The 26,276-nt window shown below is 48.3% G+C and overlaps 1 protein-coding gene and 2 pseudogenes across 1 annotated transcript; all 3 read left to right on the forward strand.

The window, feature by feature from the left end:
* Window positions 1-1,887: 1,887 nt before the first annotated feature.
* Window positions 1,888-10,918, forward strand: LOC120682247 (deoxymugineic acid synthase 1-D-like). The gene is made up of 5 exons (XM_039964075.1): window positions 1,888-2,308; window positions 2,616-2,859; window positions 3,330-3,500; window positions 3,822-3,905; window positions 10,600-10,918. Exons 1-5 carry the CDS (start codon window positions 1,968-1,970, stop codon window positions 10,741-10,743), a joined length of 984 nt encoding a protein of 327 aa, XP_039820009.1. The 5' UTR covers window positions 1,888-1,967; the 3' UTR covers window positions 10,744-10,918.
* Window positions 10,919-20,708: 9,790 nt separating this feature from the next.
* Window positions 20,709-22,679, forward strand: LOC120682248 (annotated as a pseudogene).
* A 1,262-nt stretch (window positions 22,680-23,941) lies between these two features.
* LOC120683581 lies at window positions 23,942-26,049 on the forward strand (annotated as a pseudogene).
* Window positions 26,050-26,276: the final 227 nt, after the last annotated feature.

Raw genomic sequence — 26,276 nt, forward strand, 5'->3', positions numbered from 1 at the left:
TTTATTTCAAAAGTCATGTATTTATCCGACCGAAACTGGAGGATCCAATATTCATATGATTTTTGGTTGTTACCGATGTCAGTTTTGACTTTGATTTTCTATAGTAGTGTGTACTTGCATTGTGCGGTGTTGAAAGATAGGAAGGTCTGATAGGACATCATTTATTATTGTAACACGTGTTTATGCTTGACTACGAATTGTTTAAAAATCATATAGATTGAAAATAAAATTGGAGTGAAAATAGTTTCATAAATATGGGAAAAATATAGTATATATAATACCCGAAGTCTCGTGTTTGAAAACAGGTAAACACGATATAAAAAAAAAGAAAGCAGGTAAACACTGTGCACCAGGTGATCTGCTGGCTACTCGACCTTTTACCGCATGGTGGGCTCCATGCGGCCTTATCTCTTTGACTGCAGATCGACGCCATCCACTCGCTCTCCCTTATCTCCACCTGCGCCACTCCCGCACGCCGCCTCCTCTTTTTCCTCCGCAAGCCGTATGCAGGCGGCAGATCCTTCGCTCTCCTCCTCTGCGGTGAGTCGGCGCGATGGCGCAGCGCGACGGCTCGGCGCGGCGGCGCGCGGCGGCCCTGCGGGAGGCGCGGCCAGGCCCCTGGTCACCTGTGGCCGATGAGCGCGGGGCCAGGCGCCCGGGCGCGGGTTCCGTTGGCGGCTTGGCGCCGTTGCTGCATCGAGCGCCGCAGCCGGTCCCCAATCTCAGCCTCGGCGGTGTACCAGTGTTGAGGACCATGATGTCAACGACGCAGCAGCTGCGCGACCGTGCCTCGGGTCTGGCTGGATCTGCCTCAGATCTAGTCGGATGTTGTGCAGGCCGCCGGTCGAAGGGGTGCGGGCGGCGATGAGCATGCCAGAGCGGCGTCGAGCAGCTGATCGGTGACGACAACCCAGCGCGGCGACCCGGCGGGAGGCGCGGTGGCCCGATGTCTCGGCGTGGCGGCGCGGTGGCTCGGCGCGGCTGCCCGGCAGACAGCTCGTCGCGGCGGCTCCTCAGTTCTCTTCCTCCGCGGCATCGCGGCATGGTGGGCCGGTGGGAGGCGCGGCCGCGGCTCGGCGAGGACGACGAGTGGTTGCAGCAGGAGGACGGAGGACTTCCCTTTTTTTCAAAATTTTGGACTGGGTTGATTTGTAGAAAGTTCAGGGGTCTTTTTCACAAAAATATATGGTCCGCTGGTTGATTTTTGTAAAGTTGAGGGACTTTTTTTGTAAAATTTACATGCGATCTGATGGTCTAGATCTTTTTTCTGGCCGATCGGACGGCTCTCGTTTTCTTGATGACGTGGCTCAATAGGTGGCCAAAAATCGCCCCCCATTTAGGTCTTTAAAAGATCGTTGGACGAAAATGTGGCTTTCTCGGTGTCTATACATCTCAATAAAAAAAAAAGTCAAGCTTTCACCGTTCACTAATGTGATGATCTGCGATGATGATGTGGGCAACCTCGAGCAACCGGGGGACATTTCTAGTTTTCTACTAACACAACACTGGTCTAGTAGTTGTACGTTTGACTGATTCAATAATGTTAATTTAATACTTCATCTGTTCCAAATTATGAGTCATTCCAAAAATTTTGGAGGGTCAAATTATCTCAAAGTTTGATCAAAATTATAGAGAGAAACACAAAAATTTATGACATCAAATAGCTATAATATGAAAATATAGCTAACAAAGAATCTAATAATACTTAATTGGTATCATAAATGTTATTACCTGTTATATAAATTTGGTCAAACTTGAAAATTTTTGACTCTCCAAGATTCTTAAAATGACTTATAATTTGGAACGAAGGGAGTAGTATTATATAAGAAAGAATAACAAATTAAAATAAGTTGAAATGAAACAAGCAGAAAAGAGAGCATCCCCTCTGTTTTATATTAGCCCCGGCCCGCGCGTCACGAGTCACGACTCGGATTGGACGCACGCGGAGCAAGCAGGCGGCGCCGGCCATGGCATCACCACACCACAAGCAGGGAGAGATCCGTGAGTTCCTGGCTGGCGCCGCCGCCGGCCGGCCGGTGCCGGTGCCGGCGGTGGGGCTTGGCACGGCATCGTTCCCGTTCGTGGAGGAAGACGTCAGGGCCGCCGTCCTCGCCGCGCTGGAGCTCGGCTACCGTCACCTCGACACCGCCTCGCTCTACCGCTCCGAGCGGGCCGTTGGCGAGGCCGTGGCCGAAGCGGCGCGGCGCGGGGTCGTGGCGTCCAGGGAGGAGGTGTTCGTCACGACCAAGGTGTGGTGCTCGCAGTGCCACCCGGACCTCGTGCTCCCCTCCCTCAGGGAGAGCTTGCAGTAAGGATCTATTGAGCTAGAGATTTGTTTCCTCGTTTCTTTTTGGAGATTCGCTGTCAATTACTAGGATCCAGTCAACTCAAAACTAAATTTGAAACTTAACACCTAATTTTTGGTAAACTTATTAAAACTAACTTTTAAGAAAAAATATCGACTTTTGAAAGAACAGGCGAGAGCAATTTGAAACTTAAAACTAGATTCTCAACCTAGCAATAGTGCAGTAGCTGGAAGGCTGGAGTACCAAAAAAAAAAAACGAAAGCTGGTGCTCTTTGGTGGCAATCAAGATTCTTGCCTCTTCCTCTATAGGAACCTTCAAATGGACTATGTTGATCTGTACCTGGTTCATTGGCCAGTGGCTGCAAAGCCAGGAAAGCCCCAAATTCCAATCAAAAGGGAGGACATAATGCCCATGGACCTGAGCGGCGTGTGGCGGGCGATGGAGGAATGCCATCGGCTTGGGCTTGCTAGAATGATTGGTGTCAGCAATTTCACGACAACAAAGCTGCAAGAGCTACTTGCAATTGCTGATATCCCCCCAGCAGTCAATCAGGTCTGTATTGATAAGTGGATAATTAGTAATGGTAATTTCAGTAACCTTCCATTAGCTCTCAGTGGTTGATTGAAGGCTGTTTAACGAATTCTCATTTGTAAATAATTGAAAATAAATTTCTATATGGACAGGATGAAAACGATATTAAAAATGCGAAAATGGTTCCGGACGCTATATATGGGATTTTTCCATATTTGTGAAATGAACTATAAAGAAGCAGTTACAAGTTTACTGTGAAATCATTTTTTGCAAATGACACGTTTTTTTTAAATAAAAGCAGAGCCTTGCTATGTCATTTAAAGAAGCAAGCCGAGTGACAAGTTTTATGTTTTGGAATTGGAAAATGGGAACGGTCTGAAATGATATCGTAAATATGAAATCAACTGGAAATGCCCTGAGTTAAGAACGATTCGATTATATTGGTATCATCTGGCATGTCAGCATTATATTGGTATTTATGATCTTTGCAGGTTGAAATGAATCCGATTTGGCAGCAGAAAAAATTAATTGAGTTCTGCAAAGACAAAGGTATTCATGTGACTGCATATTCTCCCCTTGGAGGCCAAAGCATGTCAAATGCAGTACTACAGTCTCAAGTTCTAGAAGAGATTTCCAAGGCTAGAGGGAAATCGGTGGCTCAGGTTCTCTCTCTCTCTCTCAATGAATCTTGGTCAAAGTTTATCAATCGTTCTTAGTTCATATCCTACTTAAACATTTTTTAATTCTTCCACATATTTAGCTTCTGCTGTAGCACTCATAATGTCTAACTAGGTTTGTTCACTTCGTATTCTTAAAAAAAGGGGTTTTCGCAGTTTGGGATAGTAAATGATATGCTAAATTTTTGGGACTTCTTTGGGCGAGTGTAGACTGTAGTACCGATTCAATACTGCTAATATGTTAGATTCCTCTAATTCTTTTTTTCTGCGATGTTACCACATAACTAGTTTCCGTTGTCCCCCTAGATTTCTCTGAGGTGGATCTACGAGCAAGGTGCCAGCATGGTTGTCAAGAGCCTGAAACGGGAGAGGCTCAGGGAGAACATGGAGATCTTCTGTTAGAAATTTAGGCAATTTCAGGCACAATTTAATTCCAAAATTAAATGTATAAACTAGCAATATTTCTATGACTTTAAGGAGTAAAATAAAACATGTGAATATGTTTATACTTATCACACATATAAGCATAAATAATATAAATAACCAAAGTTTCAGGGAGTACCCTGAAGCGGGGCCGTTGCCGGAGGCATTGGCTGCGCTGTTACCAACTGGAGTAGACATCTACTCGGTTGGCCTCAGTCGAAGTAGTCGAACTAAATCGGTGCAGGAAGAAGTTCGCAGTGCAGTCCCGCGAACGGTCACCAAGATGTAGTCGACGTAGTCGTTCGGCCACCAGAATGTAGTCGACGTAGTCATTCGGCTCGTCCACCAGGAAGTAGTCGTTCAATCGGGCAAAGCCTTTGTATTTTTGAGCAGTCACGCTAAAGCGTTACCCAAAAACCTGATTGCCCGCCTATCCCATGCAGGATCTCAAGGCGAGCAAGGTTTCGGAGGCCTGCTCATGCTAATTCTGTGCGCGCAGAAATTAGCGTTGGGGAACTCAGTTGTTGCAACTGGAGAGGGAGAAGAGAGGAGCCGAGTTGCCTCAGTGCTCTGGTGCAGAATGGATGAGGGGAATGACACTTCTTATATAGTGACTCAGGTGCTCAGGATCGTTGAACCTGGACACCATCAGAGTCATTTAGGTGATGCGGTTATGGCCATTAATTATAGATTTAATTGCACGTTTAATCGCACGATTAATTGCTGTCAACGGCAAAATAGCCACCGCACCGCACCGCACCGCACCGCACCGCACCGCACCGCACCGCACCGGCACCTGCACGTCACGTCCGGCCGCGTACGCGCACGCGCACCGCACCGCCCGTCCGGCCGGCCGGCCGCGCCGCGCCTCGGCTCGGCCTCGGCCACGGCCCGGCCCGTTTCGGCGAGGCGAGCGAGCGCGCGCGCGCGTGTGGTTCACCGTCCTCCTCTTACCGGCTTCACAAGTGGTGTACACGAAGTCCACCTTTTAAGTCAGTTGAGATCCTCCTCAATTCCCGGTACGGAATTAAGCATTGATTCCCTAGCATTAATAGTGGGCTTTAAATTCTTTTAATGCTTTAGAATGAATGGGCCAAGCCCATTACTCCAACAATCCCCACCAAGAAATTCAAGCCACACTAGAAATACCCTCATTCCCTCATTGATATACCAGTATTCGACAGAGACTGTTAAGTTGAACTTCCATCTAGGACAAAGGCTACACTTATTCACAACTGTGCAATGGACTATGCCTTGAATTGCCAGTTTTGTGCAAACAAGTTTGACCAGAACCCTTCACTGGTACTAGGCTGCAAAAGTATCCCCGCGGTTTGGAGCTTATAAGTCATACTCCAGGCCCTTCATGAGTTTCTAGAGAATACCCAATTCTCATAGACCATGACCAGTGGTCAAATTCATATAGGTGTGTTCCTTTCAGATGTTCTGTAGGGCAACATCTTTGTTTCAAGAAAACAACTCATTTGTTTAAAAGAAACCACCTGGCACACATTAAGGTATAGACCAACCTGCCATACAGATTAGAAGAGAAATGCACCTTATACACGGAATGGGCCCTTTTCACAAAGGTTCTCTTCTCACAGTCAGACTTTAGTTTGTTTCACCATCCTAATTCACGGGATCTCCGATCACATAGGACAGGTTTCCACTATAGAATGACTCACGTGGGTCTCAAGCCCAATTCCATAGATGCATTGTCTATCACATTTCGTGAAAGACCCTTTGTAAACTGATCTGCCAGATTTTTAGCCGTCTGAACATAGTCCAGGGCTATAACTCCGGAGTTTCTCAATTTTCTGACAGATTTCAACCGCCTTTTCATATGTGTAGATGACTTCATGTTATCCTTTGAACTATTCACCTTGACAATTACCGTTTGATTGTCACAGTTCATTAGGATTGCCGGTAACGGTTTTTCAACTATCGGCAAGTCCATAAGGAGCTCACGAAGCCATTCAGCCTCAACAGTGGCGGTATCTAATGCTGTGAGTTCTGCTTCCATAGTTGACCTCGTTAAGATGGTCTGCTTGCAAGACTTCCAGGAAACAGCTCCACCACCAAGTGTAAACACATATCCACTTGTGGCCTTTATCTCATCAGCATCAGAAATCCAATTTGAATCACTATACCCTTCTAGTACCCTTGGGTACCCGGTGTAGTGAATTCCATAGTTCATTGTCCCCTTCAGAGAGCGCATTACTCTTTCAAGAGCCTTCCAATGATCATCTCCCGGGTTTGAAACAAACCGGCTCAGTTTGCTTACAGCAAACGAGATGTCAGGTCTTGTAGCGCTCGCTAAATACATTAATGAACCAATGATCTGAGAATATCTCAGCTGATCTCGCATTATCCTTTTGTTCTTTCTAAGAATTAAACTGGCATCATATGGTGTTGAGACAGGTTTATAGTCGCTATAACCAAAGCGACTTAACACCTTCTCCACATAGTGAGACTGTGTAAGAATCACCCCACCATTGATCTCTTTTACCAATTTTATATTAAGGATAACATCAGCTTCTCCCAGATCCTTCATCTCAAAATTTTGAGATAAAAACTCTTTGACTTCCTTAATCACATTAAGTCTAGTGCCAAAGATCAGTATGTCATCCACATACAAGCACAAAATCACTCCTTTAGCCCCACCATAGCGATAGTACACACATCTGTCAGCTTCGTTCACAACAAAGCCGGCAGAGGTCAAAGTTCTATCAAACTTTTCATGCCACTGCTTAGGTGCTTGCTTGAGACCATATAAAGATTTTAACAACTTACAAACCATTCCTTCTTGACCCTTTGATACAAACCCATCCGGCTGATCCATATAGATCTCCTCTTTTAACTCTCCATTGAGGAAAGCCGTCTTAACGTCCATCTGATGAACGAGAAGACCATAAGAGGTTGCCAGGGAAAGTAACACTCGAATTGTGGTCAATCGGGCAACTGGTGAATAAGTGTCAAAGAAATCTTCTCCTTCTTTTTGGGTATAACCCTTGGCCACAAGCCTAGCCTTATACTTTTCAATAGTACCATCTGGCCTAAGCTTTTTCTTGAACACCCACTTGCATCCAACCGGTTTACATCCATAAGGACGTTCAACGACCTCCCAGGTTCCATTAGACATAATAGAATCCATCTCACTCCTTACTGCTTCCTTCCAATAGTCAGCATCAGGAGATGAATATGCCTCTTCAATGGTTCTGGGTGTATCATCTATGAGGTATACAATGAAATCATCACCAAAAGACTTTACAGTCTTTTGTCTCTTGCTCTTTCTCGGAGCATCATTGTTATCCTCTTCAGGATTTTCTACAAGTGTATGTTCATTGTGTTCTATCGGCTCAGCAGAGCCATCATCCTCGATGAACTCTTGCCTAGATGAACTTGTTTCATCTCTCATGGGAAAAATGTTTTCAAAAAATGTAGCATCTCTGGACTCCATTATAGTACCAACATGCATATCAGGTATTCCAGATTTCACAATTAAAAATCTATATCCAATGCTGTGAATAGCATAACCTAAAAAGATACAATCCACAGTTTTATGTCCAAGCTTACGTTTCTTGGTTATTGGCACACTCACTTTTGCCAAACAACCCCATGTACGTAAGTATGACAGTGTTGGCCTTTTCTTCTCCCATTCCTCGAATGGAGTTATCTCTTTATTCTTTGTAGGAACACGGTTTAGGACATGACATGCAGTCAATATAGCCTCACCCACCATTCCTTGGAAAGTCCCGCTGTATCTAACATGGCGTTAACCAAATCCGTTAGAGTGCGGTTCTTTCTTTCGGCAACCCCATTTGACTGAGGTGAATAGGGAGGCGTCCTCTCATGAATAATACCATGTTCCTCGCAGAATAAAGTAAATAAATTTGAGAAATACTCGCCACCACGATCTGACCTAACTCTTTTGATCTTTCTCTCAAGTTGGTTTTCTACTTCAGCTTTATAGATTTTAAAGTAGTGTAAAACTTCATCTTTTGACTTCAACAAATAGATGTAACAAAATCTAGTACTATCATCAATCAAAGTCATGAAATATTTTTTACCACCTTTTGTCAACACTCCATTTATTTCGCACAAATCGGAATGAATTAATTCTAAGGGTGCCAAGCTCCTTGCCTCCGCGGTCTTATGAGGCTTACGAGTTTGTTTTGATTCAACACATACATGACACTTAGAATTTTTGACAAAAGTGAACTTTGGAATTAAGCTCAAATTAGCTAAGCGCATCATACAACCAAAATTAACATGACAAAGCCTCGAATGCCAAACATTTGTTTCATCAACGTTAATAACATTGTATGCAATTTTATTACAAACATCTGACAAAGAAAGACAGAACAAGCCTCCGCTTTCATAACCTTTTCCAACAAAAGTACCAAACTTAGACAAGATACATTTATTGGACTCAAAGACTAATTTGAAACCATCTCTACACAATAGAGAGCCGCTGACTAAATTCTTCTTGATGGTGGGGACATGCTGCACGTTCTTCAGCTGCACGGTCTTCCCCGAAGTAAACTTCAGATTTACCGTACCAACACCAAGAACACGCGCATGTGATCCGTTCCCCATCAGCAAGGAGGAAGTCCCGCCGGTCTGGTAAGAAGAGAACAAAGAAGCATCAGCACAAACATGAATATTAGCACCAGTGTCAACCCACCACTCGGGTGAACCAAAGACTGAAAGAACAGTAGGTAATAAATTACCGTACCCCGAAGTTCCTCCAGGCTCGCTAATAACCATGTTGGCGGAGTCGTTGCCTTTGTGGTTCGGACACTTTGCAGCAAAGTGATCCGTACTAGCGCACACACAGCAAGCTCCCGTATTCTTCTTCTTAAAAGTGGTTGTTTTCTTAGTCTTTGGTTGGTTCTGCGGTGGCTTTTTCTTGTTCTTGTGGGAGTTGTTCTTCTGAACAAGATTGGCACTTGAAGCACCAACAACTCCTTTCCCACGTATGTCCTTTGCTCTCGCCTTCTCCTCAACATCAAGAGTCCCTATGAGTCTATCTATTGTGAACTCCTGTCTCTTGTATTTTAGAGAAGTAGCAAAGTCCCTCCAAGAAGATGGCAGCTTAGAGATTATACCTCCGGCCACAAACTTATTGGGTAACACACATGGGGACTCTTTGCTGCAATTTTTGAGATCTTTTGCCAGAGTATGTATTTCATGAGCCTGTTCCACTACAGAACGGTCTTCGACCATCCTGTACTCAAGGAACTGCTCCATGATATACAACTCACTCCCGGCGTCAGATACTCCATATTGAGCCTCAAGAGCATCCCACAATGCTTTGCCAGTTGGCAGCCGGATATAAGAATCCACCAGGTTATCACCGAGAACACTAATGATCAAGCCTCGAAAGAGGATATCAGCCTCATCGAACGCACTCCCTTCCTCTAGAGAGAATTGTTCAGGCTTACCCTCTTTCACATGGATCACTCTCGATAGTGTTAACCACAGTATAAGCCGCTCTTGCCAACGTTTGTAATTTGAACCATCAAAAGGTGGTGGTTTGATTGATGCAGCAAAGCTAGATACCGAAAGCCTATTAACACAATCAGGTTTTTGGATTGTTAGAAATTTAGGCAATTTCGGGCACAATTTAATTCCAAAATTAAATGTATAAACTAGCAATATTTCTATGACTTTAAGGAGTAAAATAAAACATGTGAACATGTTTATACTTATCACACATATAAGCATAAACAATATAAATAACCAAAGTTTCAGGGAGTACCCTGAAGCGGGGCCGTTGCCGGAGGCATTGGCTGCGCTGTTACCAACTGGAGTAGACATCTACTCGGTTGGCCTCAGTCGAAGTAGTCGAACTAAATCGGTGCAGGAAGAAGTTCGCAGTGCAGTCCCGCGAACGGTCACCAAGATGTAGTCGACGTAGTCGTTCGGCCACCAGAATGTAGTCGACGTAGTCGTTCGGCTTGTCCACCAGGAAGTAGTCGTTCAATCGGGCAAAGCCTTTGTATTTTTGAGCAGTCACGCTAAAGCGTTACCCAAAAACCTGATTGCCCGCCTATCCCGTGCAGGATCTCAAGGCGAGCAAGGTTTCGGAGGCCTGCTCACGATAATTCTGTGCGCGCAGAAATTAGCGTTGGGGAACTCAGTTATTGCAACTGGAGAGGGAGAAGAGAGGAGCCGAGTTGCCTCAGTGCTCTGGTGCAGAATGGATGAGGGGAATGGCACTTCTTATATAGTGACTCAGGTGCTCAGGATCGTTGAACCTGGACACCATCAGAGTCATTTAGGTGATGCGGTTATGGCCATTAATTATAGATTTAATTGCACGTTTAATCGCACGATTAATTGCTGTCAACGGCAAAATAGCCATCGCACCGCACCGGCACCTGCACGTCACGTCCGGCCGCGTACGCGCACCGCACCGCCCGTCCGGCCGGCCTCGTCTCGGCCACGGCCCGGCGAGGCGAGCGAGCGCGCGCGCATGTGGTTCGCCGTCCTCCTCTTACCGGCTTCACAAGTGGTGTACACGAAGTCCACCTTTTAAGTCGGTTGAGATCCTCCTCAATTCCCGGTACGGAATTAAGCATTGATTCCCTAGCATTAATAGTGGGCTTTAAATTCTTTTAATGCTTTAGAATGAATGGGCCAAGCCCATTACTCCAACATCTTCGACTGGGAACTGAGTGATGAAGACCGTTTCAAGATTAGTCAGATACCGCAGCATAAGAGGGTCAGAGTGACGGTGGTGCTTAGCCCCGAAGGCGCCTCCAGCGTGGATCTTGCCGAGCTTGACATCGTTGAAATGTAGCTGAATTCTCCATCTAGTTGCGGCCGTGTTCTGAAAAATTGGTGGTGCTGGTTGTTTGATACATCCTGAAATTCCTGCAAAGCCATACTGTCGCTTTGAATTGTCAGTACACTTCGCAAAACAAAACGAAAATATATATGGCAGCATATATGTTGTCGGCATGGCCGGCGAATCACTTCGCATTGCACATATGTTGTCAACAGCACATATGTGGCTATAAACGATGCTGTTGTTTCACTGAAAAAACTGACTGTTCTTCGAGTACCATGAAAAACTTGCATCCGCCAGGCATGTTAACCGGGGCCCTGGAAAACCTGCCTGCGTGCCTTCGTCCAACCCACACAGGCATCAACCTGCTAATCGTTTGGGTTAAAATCAGTTGTAGTGGTTTGGATTTTGTATTGGGTCCACTTCAATTTGATGGGAAATTGTTTCTCTAGCAATCAATTCGGTTTGGTTTGATTTCACAAAAGAAACAGTTTGATTTGGTTTGAGTCATTAATACTACCAAGTGACTGCTCTCTTAACATATGGTCCACATGTAGGTCAGCTATTGTTTTACACAGAGTAGCTACCAGTCATCTGAGTCGTCTCAAAAAAATTCAGTCAATTTCGATAAAAATCTATAGTGTGAACGCGACGTTTTATTTTCGGAGTCCGACTCTTGATGTGGGGCCCACGTGTACGTCTAGCCATATTGTTTTGCACAGAGTACCTACCAGTCTACTGAGTCGTCTCAAAAAAAATTCTATCAATTTCGATAAAATTTCATAGTGTAAACGCGAGGTTTTATTTTCGGGGTCCGGCCCTTGACGTGGGGCCCACGTATAGTTCCAGCCACGCTGCTTTCCAGAGAGTAGTGGCCAGTCACACTGAGTCATCTCCAACAAATCTCAATCAATTTCGATAAAATTGTATAGTGTGAACGCGAGGTTATTTTCAGGGTCCGGTTCTTGACATGGGACCCACATGTATGTCTAGCCACATTGCTTTGTATAGAGCAGCTGTCAGTCATACGAAGTCATCTTTAACAATTTTCAGTCAATTTTAACAAAATTTTATGGTGTGAACGCAAAATTTTATTTATAAGATCCAGTTCTCAACGGGCTTATATTTGTATATATAATTATACTGTTTTGCACAAAGTATTTATTTCAGTCTAGCCTTATAGCAGGCTCAGATGGTATGGTTTGGTTTAGTTTTTATATGATATGGGTTGGTTTGGAGTGGTTTTTGTTAATATATTTAATAAAAATAGTTTGGTGCGGTTTTGGTTTGGATCCTAAACCATTAGCACCCTGACACAGGCATCAGGGAGGAGTTACGCGCGCGGGAGGCGCCATCATTGCAGGTGGGTCCGAGAGTACTGTTCTTCTTCCTTACGAAGCTCGCGGGCTGCTGGGATTAGGGGAGGGGAGCTGCTGGGGTTTTGGTGTCCGCCGGACTTAGAAAAGATGAGGGGGATAGTAGGAAAGGCCAACGGTACTACGGTAGTGACTGGGTGCGGGGCGGCGGCGGTACACGACCGGTGGATCAGGGACCGGACGGAGGAGTGACGTTCTCTCTGGCGGTGGCGGCACCAGGGGGGCTGAAAGGCCCTTGTTTGGTTTTGATAATTGAGTGACAACTTAGGTGGACTAATAAGTGTTTATGTTGAGATACACAGGAGATTAGTTCATACAAAGACACTAGTATGAGCAATATGTGCCATGGAGGAGAAATGACTAAGGGTTGATGCTATGCTCATATAGTGTGATCGAGGAGCTCATTGCATATGAGACATGACATGGAGTTATGTGACCAAAGTGGAGAACATCAAGACAAGGCTTGGCTTGATGGACCGGTTGCAATGGAGAAGGGCAAGTCAAGGCTTTGAAGCGAGGGACCGCGAGGCGGTGAAGCTTAGGCAAGATTTGGCGCCGATGGACCGAGGCAACAGTGAATAGCGAGCAAGATCAAGATCGATAGACCAAAGAGGTCATGTGATGATATGGAGTGGATCATATCATTTAAGAAAGATCAAGCCAAGTGTTGACTCATGATGATGATCAAAAGGCTTGATGGAGTTTTGCGCTTGTGTGGCATAAATATTTGGGAAGATGAAATGGAATGCGCAAGGCAAATGTATGACTTGTAGGGCATTTCATTTCACCGGTCAAAAGTTGTGTAGAGAAGTGCATGACCGGATTTAGTATAGATAGCCATACTATCAAGAGGGGCAAACTTGTTTGCATATCGGTCATCTAGTGTCACTTGAGCGATCTAACATTGCGATGTTGCTATGATCGAGTGGCGTGGTGAGATCAAGTGAAAATCCTTTGAAAATGTTTGTGAAATGCTAACACACATGCACATGGTGTTGTTCACGTGGTGTTGTTGGCACATTTGCAAAGGAGAAAGAGTTGGAGTTGATGTATACCAACTTGGGGAAGCAAGAAAGGCTTTTCGGTGTTCTTTGGAAATTAGGTTGGCTATTGGAGTGAAATACTGCTTTGATCCATTGTGTTTTGGATCAAATATTCAGTTGGGTTGTGTAGCCCTCTGAATAAGCTTTCCATAGAGTCCAAGATCACCAAATTTGGACATTGGAGCTAAGAGTTATGGCCGTTTTACCTAGGTACATTTCTGCTGGAAATAGACCTGCGGACGGTCCGCTCCTGGAGGGAGGACGGTCCGCCGTTATCTCGGATGAGTTCGAGCAGAACCGTTTTTGGCTCTGTTGGTGGTCCAAAATGAACTGCGGACCGTCCGGTCCATGGGGGCGGACGGTCCGCTTTTAAAAGCTGAAACGGGCGCAGATACTTGGTAGTTCTGTCTTGGGTGTCCAAATTGTACTGCGGACGGTCTGCCTCCTACTGAAAATTCTGGGACAGAAACACTGCGGTTTCTGTGTGTGCTCACTTTTTGAACGGCGGACGGTCCGCCCCTGGGGAGCGGACAGTCCGCCGGTCACTTCCAGATTTAGTCAGAGACGTTTGCAAATCGGTTGGTTCGAAGTTTTGAACCGCGGATTTGAGTGTAACGGCTAGTTTGGGGCCTCCCTCTATAAATAGAGGGTGTGGCCGGCCATTTGAGGTGGCTGAGCACCTTGGGGACTTGGTGTCCATGTGTGAGAGTGCTTGAGAGCCCTCTACTCATTCTAACTTGATAGTAATCATCCGATCGAGTGAGAGAGCGATTCTAGTGCGATTGCTTTGAGAGATTGCATCGAGTGGCACTAGGTGATCGTGTTGCAAGCCGGTGTGCTTGTTACTCTTGGAGGTTACCACCTCCTAGACGGCTTGGTAGCAAGAGGCTCCGTTGAAGCCCGCAAGAAGATTGTGCGGTGCTCCGGAGAAGAGATTGTGAGGGGTATTGTGCTCCCCCCGCGGGAGCCGCGAAGAGCAACTCTAGTTGAGCGAGACGTGAAGAGCAACAAGTGGTTCGGCCGGATCATGTGCTAGAGCTCGGTGTGCCCGGTGTGAGCACTCCACGTGGGAGAGTGTGACTTGAGAGTCACCACTAACAAGTGGATCGGCGGCAACCTTGTAGCTTGTCTCAACGGGGATTAGCTTGGTGGCAACCAAGTGAACCTCGGAATAAAAATCATCGTGTCAATTTTGTCTACTCTTCTCGGTGGTTTGCATTCTCCAAATCACAAGTCTTGTATTTACATTCATATATATCTTGTGCTTGTGTAGTTGCTCTTTAGTGATTAGTTAGCTTGTGTAGCTTGCTAATCATCTTCTTGCTTTTGTAGCTAGAAGTAGAGATCCTAGTGTAACTAGTTAGCTTGTGTAGTTTAATTAGTTGCTCTTACTTAGATTGTGTAGCTAAGCAAGTTGAGCTCTTGGGTTTGGATTGTGTATCCTTGTCCTTGAGCATCTAGTGAGCTTAGGTTTGGCTTTGTGCTTTTGCTCATTAGAATTGTGTAGGAGCTCCTCTTGTTTGTGAAGTACTAGTGCTTAGTCTTGTGTGGCTTGGCATTAGAATTGTTAGGAGAGCTCTTGATAGCTTGGCAATCCATTTGTTTTGTGTAGGATCTTTTTGGAGGTGCCTTAGAGTCATAGTTAGAGGGGTGAAGTCTTGGCTAAGCGAATAGTTTCAATTCCGCATAAGTTTCGGTTAGCCGGCGTAATTAGTTTTAGAAAGGACTATTCACCCCCCTCTAGTCCGCCATCTCGACCCTACAGGGGTTTTTGCCGCAGGGGCAGGCGCAAGGTGTATCAAGGGTATTCATATGAACACTCATTATTTCGGACAAAATCTTCTATATATACAGTGTATCGTATATGTATAACATAAAAGTACAAATATTACATAACATAATAGACTTCCAAACTTCTAGTTTTTGCTTCGTGCTGAAAAATTATAGCATCCTACGTTCCACCCCTCCCCACCCAATAGTCCACAAGGTTCATTAGCGATCAGGTAGCTAGTGAGCCAGCCTAACAGGCAGGCCAAACGTATGTGCGTCCTCTCGGTCCCTCGATTTTCAACCCCCAGATGCAAGACCGCAACCCTAGCTCCTCGAATCAGCGATTCCGGCAGTGAGTGCGCGACGAAGCCAGAAGGACGAACAAAAAAAGGGGCTCGTCGGCTGCAAGGACAGACAATGGTAGGGGCTCCGCGGCCGGGCAGATAGACGGCGTCATGGGCTTGGCAGCTGGACGGGCCACGAGATGCGAGTAGCGGCCAGACCAGCGCCTCAACTAGGCAGGGGCGCAGGGCTCGACCGTGCACGGTGTGGTGCGTGTGGTCAGGGCAAGGCGTTGCCGCTTCGCAATGATGGCTGGGCCTCCAAAACTCTGACGCTCCAGCAGTCCGTGTCTTGTGGGGCATGGGCGAGCAAGCAGAACCGGTTCTGAGATAATCAAGTTGAGCGCGAGATGAGGTGACTAGTGATAAATTTGATCTTAATTTTAAAATTATTATTATTATTTGTGAATTTTGGGCTATCAAAATTTTTTTACACCTTTTGAAATTTTGAATACCCACCTTATAATTCCTGGGCCCGCCCCTGTTTCGCCGCCGGAGATCGATGGTGTGCAGTCACAGTCAAATTAAACAGGGCCACGAACTTTCCCTTGTTTAGATGCAAAATTCAAAATTCCAAAACTATCATATCGAATGAGAATCTTACATGCATGGAGTATTAAATCTAGACGAAATAAAAAGCTAATTGCATAGTTTGCTTGTAAATTACGAGACAAATCTAATGTGCATAATTAGACTATGATTAGACACTAAATTGCTACAGTAACTACTACAGTAAACATGTGTTAATGACATATTAATTAGTCTTAATAAATTCTTTTTGTAGTTTACATACGAGTTCTGCAATTAGTCTGTGATTTGTCTATGTTTAAAACTTCAAATATAAAAAAATTCCCTTTCAAAAAATTTACAGCATGCATCTAAACGAGGGCATGCTTTCTTCCTTGACTTGGAGGATCTTCAGTAGAATGATTGATCGAAGGAAGCACGTTTTCTCGAAAAAGAGAGAAGAGGGCATTGGGTCCTAGTGGGCCACCCGGACCGTGGCTCTAGTCATGGCCCAGAAAAAAACCCGGCTCAAGCTATCTGCACTCGTTCTACTCTAAATTCATCCTCTAAAAAAATATTTTATCTTAGTCATCAAGATTCTCTCATTTATCTCCAGTTTTCCTGCACACATTCATCCTCTATATCTCTACTCTATCTTAACTACCAAGCAGTGTGACCGATACGTCAGATTTTTTTTACCCCCTTTACGCCCTCTCTCTCCTCCCTCCCATTCTCTCCCCATCTCTCTGTTGCCGGCGCCCCGATTCCCTCCTCCTCTCCATGGTGCGGGCGGCGGCGCCCCGGCTCCTTCCTCCTCCTCTCCCTGGCGTGGGCGGTGGCGCCCTGGCTCCCTCCTCCTCCTCTCCGGCGAGCTCGAGCTCGGCTTCTCCCGCGCTACGGCTCCCTCCTCCTCCTCTCCGGCGAGCTCGAGCTCGAGCAGCCCCTCCCGCGCCGCTCCTCCCCTGTCCCCGGCGGCAGCTCCGCCCGCTGCCATCTCCCTTCGTGCTCCGCCCCGGCGACTTCTCCGCCCGCCGGCCCTCCTCCACGGCGAGCCCGCGCGCGCCGGCCTAGCTCCGCCTCGACCTCCCCCGGCCTAGATCCGCTCGGCCGGCCGCCCCTCCCTCTCTCTTCTCCCGGCGGATCTCGACCTCGGCGGCGGCGGCCCCTTCCTCCTCCCTCCACGGCGACGTCCTCTCCCTTCTCCCTCCCTCCCTCCGGCCGAGTGCTCGTCGGCCTCTTCGTTCGCCGGTCGGGCCATGGAGGTGCGGACTCCCACCTCCCTCCATGGCGGACCTCGAGCTCGGCCATGGAGCTGTGGACTCCATCCTCCGCCGCGCCCTCTAGCCTCTGGCCCGGCGCTTGCTCTCCTCCCTGGCGTTCGGTGGCAGAGGCCTTTGCGGGGCCATGGCGTGCCGGACCGAGCTCTACCTCCCTCGCGCGAGGAGGCCGGACCCGAGCGCCTCCCTTGCCGGACCTGAGCGCCGCCGGTCCGCCGCCCCCTCCCCTTCCTCGCGCACGGCGGACGGACGCCGGGTGAGGAGCGGCGCGGGGCAGATCCCTCCCTCCACTGCGGCGGCGGCAGCCGTCCCCAGCTCCTCGTCCGGCCTCGCCACCCTTATGCCGGGCGGTTGGGAGGCGCGCGAGCGGGTGGGCCCCGCGCCACGTGGTTCTGTAGAGGAGGAACGGGAAGTCCGCTGGATTTGAAGGGATGGCGTGCTTCCCCAATGGTTGCGGACTTTTTATAGTGCGCTGCTGCAGCTCTCCCGTGCAGTTCCGTGTCTCAGTGTGGACAGCCTCATAAGGCACAATTCATTTTGATCCAGAAGAAGAAACCCGGTCCACATGGCACAGCTCGTTCCACTCGTCTGGTCCCGGTCTACGTCTTTATGAAAAGCTGGGTCCGCCCACTCGTTGGGATGCCTCTTGGCTCTATTTGGTTCGTTCTTGTGCTAGAAATAGTAATATTTTGACTACTAATTATAGTGTTAAACAAAGTCAGTTTACAAAATCAATTTCAAAACCCCTGCACTAGGAACTCTGAAGAATCTAATGAGACCTTTTGACCGCGTGATTAGATGATAGTTACTGCAGCATCACTACTGTAGCCAATCATCAATTAATTACCGTCATTAGATTCATCGCGAAAAGTTATACCCATCCTAAAGAGATTTCATAAATAAACTTCATTTAATACTCCATAAATATAAAATTCTTCTTTCATAAAACGTGCAAGATAGATTCCTAGTGGGAACAGCACTGCATCCAGTCAGTCCGGCAACAGAGAAGACGAACCTTGTGCCAGCTAGCTGTACATATAGTCATATATATAGCGCTCAGCTAGGTTCCAACCGATAGAGGCTATTCTGCTATTATAGCTTCAGGTTTGTTTAGAACTCAAAATTTTATAAAAAAAATATCACATCGAATGTTTGAATATATACATGGAATATCAAAACAATCTATTTATAAAATTTTTTGCACGGATGGATTGTAAATCGCGAGACAAATCTAATGAGTTTACTTAATTCATAATTTACATCAGTGATGATACAGTATCCATCCGCTAATTATTATTTTTTTGAAAGAACCCAGAAGCACCGGGGAGTCATCTAAGATTTTGGGCGCCCACGCTGACCGGACTCAACGCAGATGAGGCTGTCCGAGTAGTCTCAGAACGCGCCATACTGCAACACTCACACCACCACACACACATTCATGCTACAGTACCGTGGGGAAACTGTTCCCAGTGCGACACCCGCGTTGCTCCCGATGGGAGTCGAACGCGGGCCGACAGCCTCGCGCACCTGACGAGTTGCCAACCGAGCTATGGCTCGTTCGCCCATCCGCTAATTATTAATTAATTATAGATTAATTAGACTCATTAGATTCCCCTTACGATTTACAATCCACCTGTGCAAAAAAAATTGTAAATAAATTTTATTTAACACTCCTAATTAGTAAGATTCCCTTTGAAACTTTTTTTTGGCAAAGTGATCTAAAACACACCCTCAGGCACTTTTTGTATTAGCCCCTTGTTTAGTTGCAAAGTTCAAAATTTTTAAAAAAAATTCCGGCACCTGCATGGAGACTTAAATCTAGACGAAATAAAAAACACATTGCACAATTTGCCTGTAAATCGCGAGACGAATCTAATAAATCTAATTAGACCGTAATTAAACGCAAGTTGCTACAGTAATATTACATGAAACAACTACTAATGACGGATTAATTAGGCTCATTAGATTCGTCTCGCGATTTACAAACGAGTTTTGTAATTTATTTTATGATTAATCTATGTTTGGTATTTCAAATATAGAAAAATGACTTTCTAAAAATTTTACACGAGGCAACTAAACAAAGTCTAGCTTTGTCATCAGTAGATGCTCTGCAGAATAGTATATTTCACGTCCTGGCATTCATGATTTCAAGGTGCCAAGACATTCCAATCATGCAAATTTTCCTTCGTTCCTACGTGTCGAAATCTTACGCCCAGGGATAGCAGCTGCCGCGCAATCGCCGTCGTCATCAATGATGTCACAGTTACTTCTTGTGGAGTTGCGGTTGTTTGTTTCTTCTCTTCTTTCTTCAAGCAGCTTCAGGAGACCGGGCCTTACAAAACTGTTCCTAGGCACTTACAAACAAAACACTAAACAACCCTGCCCTAATCAACGCCCGCGGTTGTTGATAAGCGGTTGTCGTCACTTCACCAACTTTTTTAGCAGAAATTTTTTAACTTCTTTCTTACGGAGAAAAACGGAAGTTTTTAATTACCAGGTGCAATCGTAACGCATGACGACACCAAACGCTGTGGACTCTGGTGGAGTCAGTCAGGCATGCATCACCGCCATCATCCGCAGGAATTCTCCCGTGCCAACACAACAGGTCCATGTCCAGACAAGGACGCCCACGTCACCCGCGCGATTAGGGCGCGTTTAGTTCCCAAAAATTTTCGCCAAAAATTTTCACCTCCCCTTTAAACACATGTATGAAGCACTAAATATAATTAAATAACAAAACTAATTACACAGTTTGGATGTACAGGATGAGATGAATCTTTTAAGCCTAATTAGTGCATGATTAGCCATAAGTGATACAGTAACCCACATGTGCTAATGACGCGGTCAAAGGCCTCAAAAGATTCGTCTCGTGGTTTCCAAGTGAGTTCTGAAATTAGTTTTTTAATTAGTGTCTGAAAAGTCCTCCCGACATCCGGTCAAAATACTGATTTAACCTACAAAAATTTTTGCTCAGGGAACTAAACGTGCCCTTACTCCAACTACATAAAGGGTCTGATTAGTTCTCTTCCCAACGCGACCTGGCTCGTTCTACAGATGCAGGCTCTGACCGCCCAGGCTCTCCGCATACAGGGAGATTTTGGTCCCGTTTAGTTCCCACCTCGTAAACGAAAAAACACAAAAACACAAAATTTTACAAAAGAATTTTACTAATTTGAAGTACTAAATAAAGTCTATTTACAAAACTTTTTGCATGGTTGGGCTGTAAATCACGAGACGAATCTAATGAGCCTACTTAATTCACGATTTGCAACAGTGATGCTACAGTAACCATTCGCTAATTATTGCTTAATCATGAATTAATTATCATCATTAGATTCGTCTCACGATTTACAACCCATCTGTGCAAAAAGTTTTGTAAATAGACTTCATTTAGTACTTCAAATTGACCAGATTCATTCAAAAAAAAAATTTTACGTCTACATATAAAGTGAACTAAACAGAGGGCCTTTGTTTGGTTTCTGCTCCCGCACAGCCAGGCTGGATCGAGCAAGTGATTGGTTGCCAGACTACCAACAACACTCATGTACTCTTTGTGTCACTGCGCAAACACCTAGGCGAGGTCGCTCGCACCGCGCCAGTCAGGCCACGCGGAAACGACCGATATCTTCGTTTCCAATCCCGCGAGCCTGGCCCGGGGGCGGGTTTTGCATCTAGCCAACCAGCCCCCAACACTACCCAGGCATCCAATCACGGGGGTCTTGTACCCCGGGAGCCTGGTTGGCTCGTATGCGGCCAACCAGTCAGGCCCAAAGCGACCGGCACGTACGGGCTCCATCACGCCACGCGCGCTCCTGCTCCGTCGTCCCTGCACCTAGACGTAACCATCGCAGCCAGCGCGACGCATCTGACCCGCGGAGACCAGGCGCGCACGGCGCATCGCATCGGCATGGCGTCCGCGGCGGTGCCGGAGGTGGCCCTGCGGTCGGGCGGCGCGCGGCCGATGCCGGCGGTCGGCATGGGCACGGCGACGTTCCCGCCGGCGCCCGGCGGGGTCACCAAGGACGCGGTGCTGGCGGCCATCGAGGTGGGCTACCGCCACTTCGACACGGCCGCCATGTACGGCACGGAGCGGCCGCTCGGCGACGCCGTGGCCGAGGCGGTGCGCCGCGGGCTCCTCCGGTCCCGGGAGGAGGTGTTCGTCACGTCCAAGCTCTGGTGCACGCAGAGCCACCCGGACCTCGTCCTCCCCTCCCTCCGGGAGACCCTCAAGTAAGAGCCGCCACGCCTCCCGTGTTCTTTCTTCCGGTCCAGCTACTACTAGTCATCATAATTCAGAAATAAAATTCCTCACAAAAAAGAATTGATCTTTTTCTCGTGCGTGATGCCGTGTGGGATCGAGCAGGAGCCTGCAGATGGAGTACCTGGACCTGTACCTGATCCACTGGCCGGTGGCCCTCAAGCCCGGGCCGCTGACTTTCCCCAACAGGAAGGAGGACGCCGTGCCGCTCGACTTGGAGGGCGTGTGGCGCGCCATGGAGGAGTGCCAGCGGCTGGGGCTCGCCAGGGCCATCGGCGTCAGCAACTTCACCACCAGGCACCTCGGCAGGGTGCTCGCCGCCGCCGCCGTCCCCCCGCGGTGAACCAAGTGGAGCTCAACCCGGCGTGGCAGCAGCGGGCGCTGCGGGCGTACTGCGCCGACAAGGGCGTCCACGTCGCGGCCTACTCGCCGCTGGGGGGCCAGAACTGGGACGGCACAGGCAGCAACGCCGTGCTGGAGTCGGAGGTGCTCGCCGGGATCGCCAGGGCGAGGGGGAAATCCGTCGCGCAGGTACGCCGCCGCCGCCGGTGGCCGGCCGCCATCCGCGCGCCCGGCCCGGCTGGGTTTCTCTTCTGACACGTAGCTTTCTGACTGACGTCGGTAGTGACTTGGACAATTGCCCGGGCGTTGATGAGAAGTCTATGGCGCCACGGATGCTGTTGCTGTCACGGTGTCCCTTAGGAAAGTATAAGCGTGGATCGCGAGATGTCTAGTGCCTGCTACTACTACCTACTATACTGAAAGCTAAAACAGTTTTTTTATATATAATTAGTAAAAATAAGAAAGGATTCTACCTACTAGCTTGAATTAGTACAGTAGCAGTAATCTGTTGCTCTCCATGTCTGTTCGTACGTTTATAGCCTACATTAACAAAAGCTCTGTTCTAGCTCCAAACTCCTTTTGATGCTTACGGCTTACCTACCTGAACTGGTAGTCTGATACACATCCATTATTCTTGTCTTCCTTCAGGCGGCGTTGAGGTGGATATACGAGCAGGGCGTGACGTCCATCGTCAAGAGCTACAACAAGGAGAGGCTCAAGCAAAACCTCGACATCTTCGACTGGGAGCTGACGGACGACGACCGGCTCAAGATCAGCCAGATCCCGCAGAAGAAGATTGTCAAGGCCGAGGGTTTGTTCTCGCAGGAGGGTGAGTTCACGTCCGTTGATCCAGCGGACCTGGACATCGTAGAGGAATAGGGAACGCGGAATGATATGCGCCCGCGCGGCTCCGTATGAACATTTGAATAAGACCAGGCTTTTCCGTGCCGATGAAGTAATTTCTTTTTGTTACCTCCTTGTAATGTTGCGATATGGAACGTTTCCTCTCAGTAAAAGATTGCATTTGGTAAATATTTCTAGAGGGTTTTTTTTGAAGATATTTCTAGAGGTTTTGATATGCAGAATTTGCTTGGTTCTCTTTTGGTCCCCACTTGGCAGCAGAATCGACGGTGTTGGAGAACAGAACAGGAAGTGGATGGTCGTAATGGATCGATGGACAATAATGATTTCTCAAATTTTGTCCTCATTTTTTACATGGTTTTTGCTGTGCTGGTTCTTATTTTCCATCGTATAAATCATGTACAAGAAGCCCTCGGACGTATGTTTCAAAATAAATATATTCATGCTTGTTGCTCTCTGATAAACTTTTTTTTTCACATTGTTCGATCAACATTTTAGGGACTGACCGAGATGAAAGTATTAGTAATAACCCATCCGCAGCAAACAAAGGCGTACCCAATGACAGAAGCTATTACTGAATATGAGAACTAACCAGACAGCAATATTTGAAGCACCAAGTAAAACCACAATGGGCATATTTACCAAGATAATTTACCTGCTACATTTTATACAGTTTAAAAGATATACTGTAAACACTTACTTGTCAAACCCAGATTTTCTTTCCCCCCAATAAGGTTGTCAAACCCCTCTATTTTCATGGCAAGCGACTTCTGTACATAAGTAATCCCTGCTCCAGCTGAAACAGATCCTGCTGTACGGCTACTGAACTCGCCCAGCAAGGAAATTGGTAAAACCTGCGAGACGAAATGCTTCTGAAAGCCCGAAACTTAAGGAAACTTGCCTCTGGAAGAATTTCGAGGAGGAACTGAGGAAGGTAGCTGGAGATGGAAACAGGAACTTTGCAGTTGTGCCTCTGCCCAAACAAGGAAATATGCTACATACTAGATTGTACACGTGCTTTTCAGATTTTGTTCAGTTTTGCTGCCTGAACGTTGCCGGGCAGAAATTCTCAATGTTCATCCACACACATGTAGTAAAGCTTCAGTTTTTCTGGTTTCACTGGATGAACAAGCTGGTTTACGTTTGGTTTGCTTCGAAATTTTTATGGAAGCAACATCTTACTCTGTCCTAGGATTGGCCCATGCGTGGTGCACTGGTACAATAACCGAATGATTAAGCAGCTCCGGGAAGCAATTGAAGCTAGCAAGTAAAGCAGCAGGGACAAGCAAGGCAAGGGTCTGACGTGGGAGCGAAGCAGAGTCGCGTGGCAGCAACAGCATGGGACAAGCAATGCAACGCACAGTGGATACAGCATCGCTCAAGTCTCCCTCCAGTATATATAGGCATAGATCATAGGACTAAATTAATCGAACAGCAACAGCAATCTCTTGTAACCGGGAAGACACCCGGAGCGAGCTGTCAGCGTAGAGAGAGATGGTTCTGACGCATGTTCAGGAGCTCGACAATGCCGCCGCCGCGTCGGCCGTCGTCTTCGCCTCGAGATACGTCCAGGAGCCGCTCCCGAGGTCGAACGCCGCCGTCTTCTGAATTCTGATCGATTGATCAAGCAGTAGGCTAGGGATTTTCTCGTGTGTTGATGTGGCATGCGAGCATGCACAGGTACGAGCTGGGGCAGAAGTCCATCTCCAAGGACGCGGCGTACCAGATCATCCACGACGAGCTGCTGCTGGACAGCAGCCCGCGGCTGAACCGCGTCGTTCGTCACCACGTGGATGGAGCCCGAGTGCGACAGGCTCATCCTCGAGGGCATCAACAAGAACTACGCCGACATGGACGAGTACCCCGTCACCACCGAGCTCCAGGCACGCATCCATGCCATCTAGATCTTCGATCCATTGTCAATTTAATCAGCGCGTCCGATCCTCTGTAATTCAATTTCCCTGCATGTGGCGCAGAACCGGTGCGTGAACATCATCGCGCGGCTGTTCAACGCGCCGGTGGGCGCCGGCGAGAAGGCCGTCGGGGTCGGCACGGTGGGGTCGTCGGAGGCGATCATGCTGGCCGGGCTGGCCTTCAAGCGGCGCTGGCAGCACCGGCGGAGGGCGGCGGGGAAGCCCTGCGACAGGCCCAACATCGTAACCGGCGCCAACGTGCAGGTGTGCTGGGAGAAGTTCGCGCGCTACTTCGAGGTGGAGCTCAAGGAGGTGAAGCTGCGGGAAGGGCGGTACGTGATGGACCCCGACGAGGCCGTGGCGATGGTCGACGAGAACACCATCTGCGTCGCCGCCATCCTCGGCTCCACGCTCACCGGCGAGTTCGAGGACGTGAAGCGCCTCAACGACCTGCTCGCCGCCAGGAACAGGCGCACCGGGTGGGGCACCCCGATCCACGTCGACGCGGCCAGCGGCGGCTTCATCGCGCCGTTCCTGTACCCGGAGCTGGAGTGGGACTTCCGGCTGCCGCTCGTCAAGAGCATCAACGTCAGCGGCCACAAGTACGGCCTCGTCTACGCCGGCGTCGGCTGGGTCATCTGGCGCAGCAAGGAGGACCTGCCCGAGGACCTCATCTTCCACATCAACTACCTCGGCGCCGACCAGCCCACCTTCACGCTCAACTTCTCCAAAGGCACGACAGGATCATCGCCATCGCCATGCCACCAGCCAGACATTAGCATCTCGATCGTCGCCGATTGAGATTATTCTGAACTCGATCTGACGACATGTCCAACTCCCTGCAGGGTCCAGCCAGATCATCGCGCAGTATTACCAGTTCCTCCGATTAGGCTTCGAGGTATGCATGTATGATCTCTGTAGCGCACCAACACGAACAATTTGGTAACAATTTGTGCTCGTCGCAGGGGTACCGGAATGTGATGGAGAACTGCATGGAGAGCGCGCGGATACTGCGGGAGGGGCTGGAGCGCACGGGCCGGTTCACCATCATCTCCAAGGAGCGGGCCGTGCCGCTGGTGGCCTTCACGCCCAAGGGCGGCGAGGACGCCTCGCTGGCGTTCCGGCTGTCGTCGGAGCTGCGCCGGTTCGGGTGGATCGTGCCGGCGTACACGATGCCGGCGGACCTGGAGCACATGGAGGTGCTCCGCGTCGTGGTGCGGGAGGACTTCGGGCGCCCGCTGGCGGAGCGGTTCCTGGCCCACGTGCGGATGGCGCTGGACGAGCTGGACGACGAGGCCAGGGGCGGGCGCGTGCCGAGGGTGCGGGTCACCATCGAGCTCGGCCCCGCCGCCAGGGGCTCCGGCGAGGAGGCGTCCGCCAGGGTCGTCAAGCGGGAGCCCGTCGTGGCGGTGCAGCGGAGCGTGTCGCTCGCCGGCGGGAAGACCAAGGGCGTCTGCTAGAGCGCGCGGCCGGCTGCGAGCTCAGATCGGTGGCCCGCCTGAATTCCCAGTGGTGTTGTACGCGTACTCTGAATAAAACACCTGTGTCGACGAAGGCACTACGGTAACCAACTTTCTTCGATGGATGGAAATGGAATCGTCAATCGTGGTTAGGGTTGGCAACGGGCACAGACCCGTCGGGTTTTGCCTACCTAGATCCGTGCCCGCGACACTAGAATAAGACCCGTTAAAAAACCCGTCACGAGTTCGTTTTCACATCCAGACCCGTGCCCGTGCGAGTCTCGGGTCGCCCACGGGTCGCCCGTGCCCGTTAACTAGCATAAGCATCTGTTGTACAGAGCAGAAAATGATATACATATACTAGCATTCAATAAATGTATACATATACTAGCAAAAA

The sequence above is a fragment of the Panicum virgatum genome, chromosome 7N (genome assembly GCF_016808335.1).
Source record: "Panicum virgatum strain AP13 chromosome 7N, P.virgatum_v5, whole genome shotgun sequence".
Taxonomy (NCBI): Eukaryota; Viridiplantae; Streptophyta; class Magnoliopsida; order Poales; family Poaceae; genus Panicum; species Panicum virgatum.

Bases quoted from the DNA above. Each gene is read 5' to 3' on its own strand.
- LOC120682247 (XM_039964075.1), top strand. From the start codon at position 1,968: ATGGCATCACCACACCACAAGCAGGGAGAGATCCGTGAGTTCCTGGCT. The intron at 2,860-3,329 runs GTCTGTATTGAT...TGATCTTTGCAG, and splicing joins TCCCCCCAGCAGTCAATCAG to GTTGAAATGAATCCGATTTG. The intron at 3,501-3,821 runs GTTCTCTCTCTC...TTGTCCCCCTAG, and splicing joins GAGGGAAATCGGTGGCTCAG to ATTTCTCTGAGGTGGATCTA.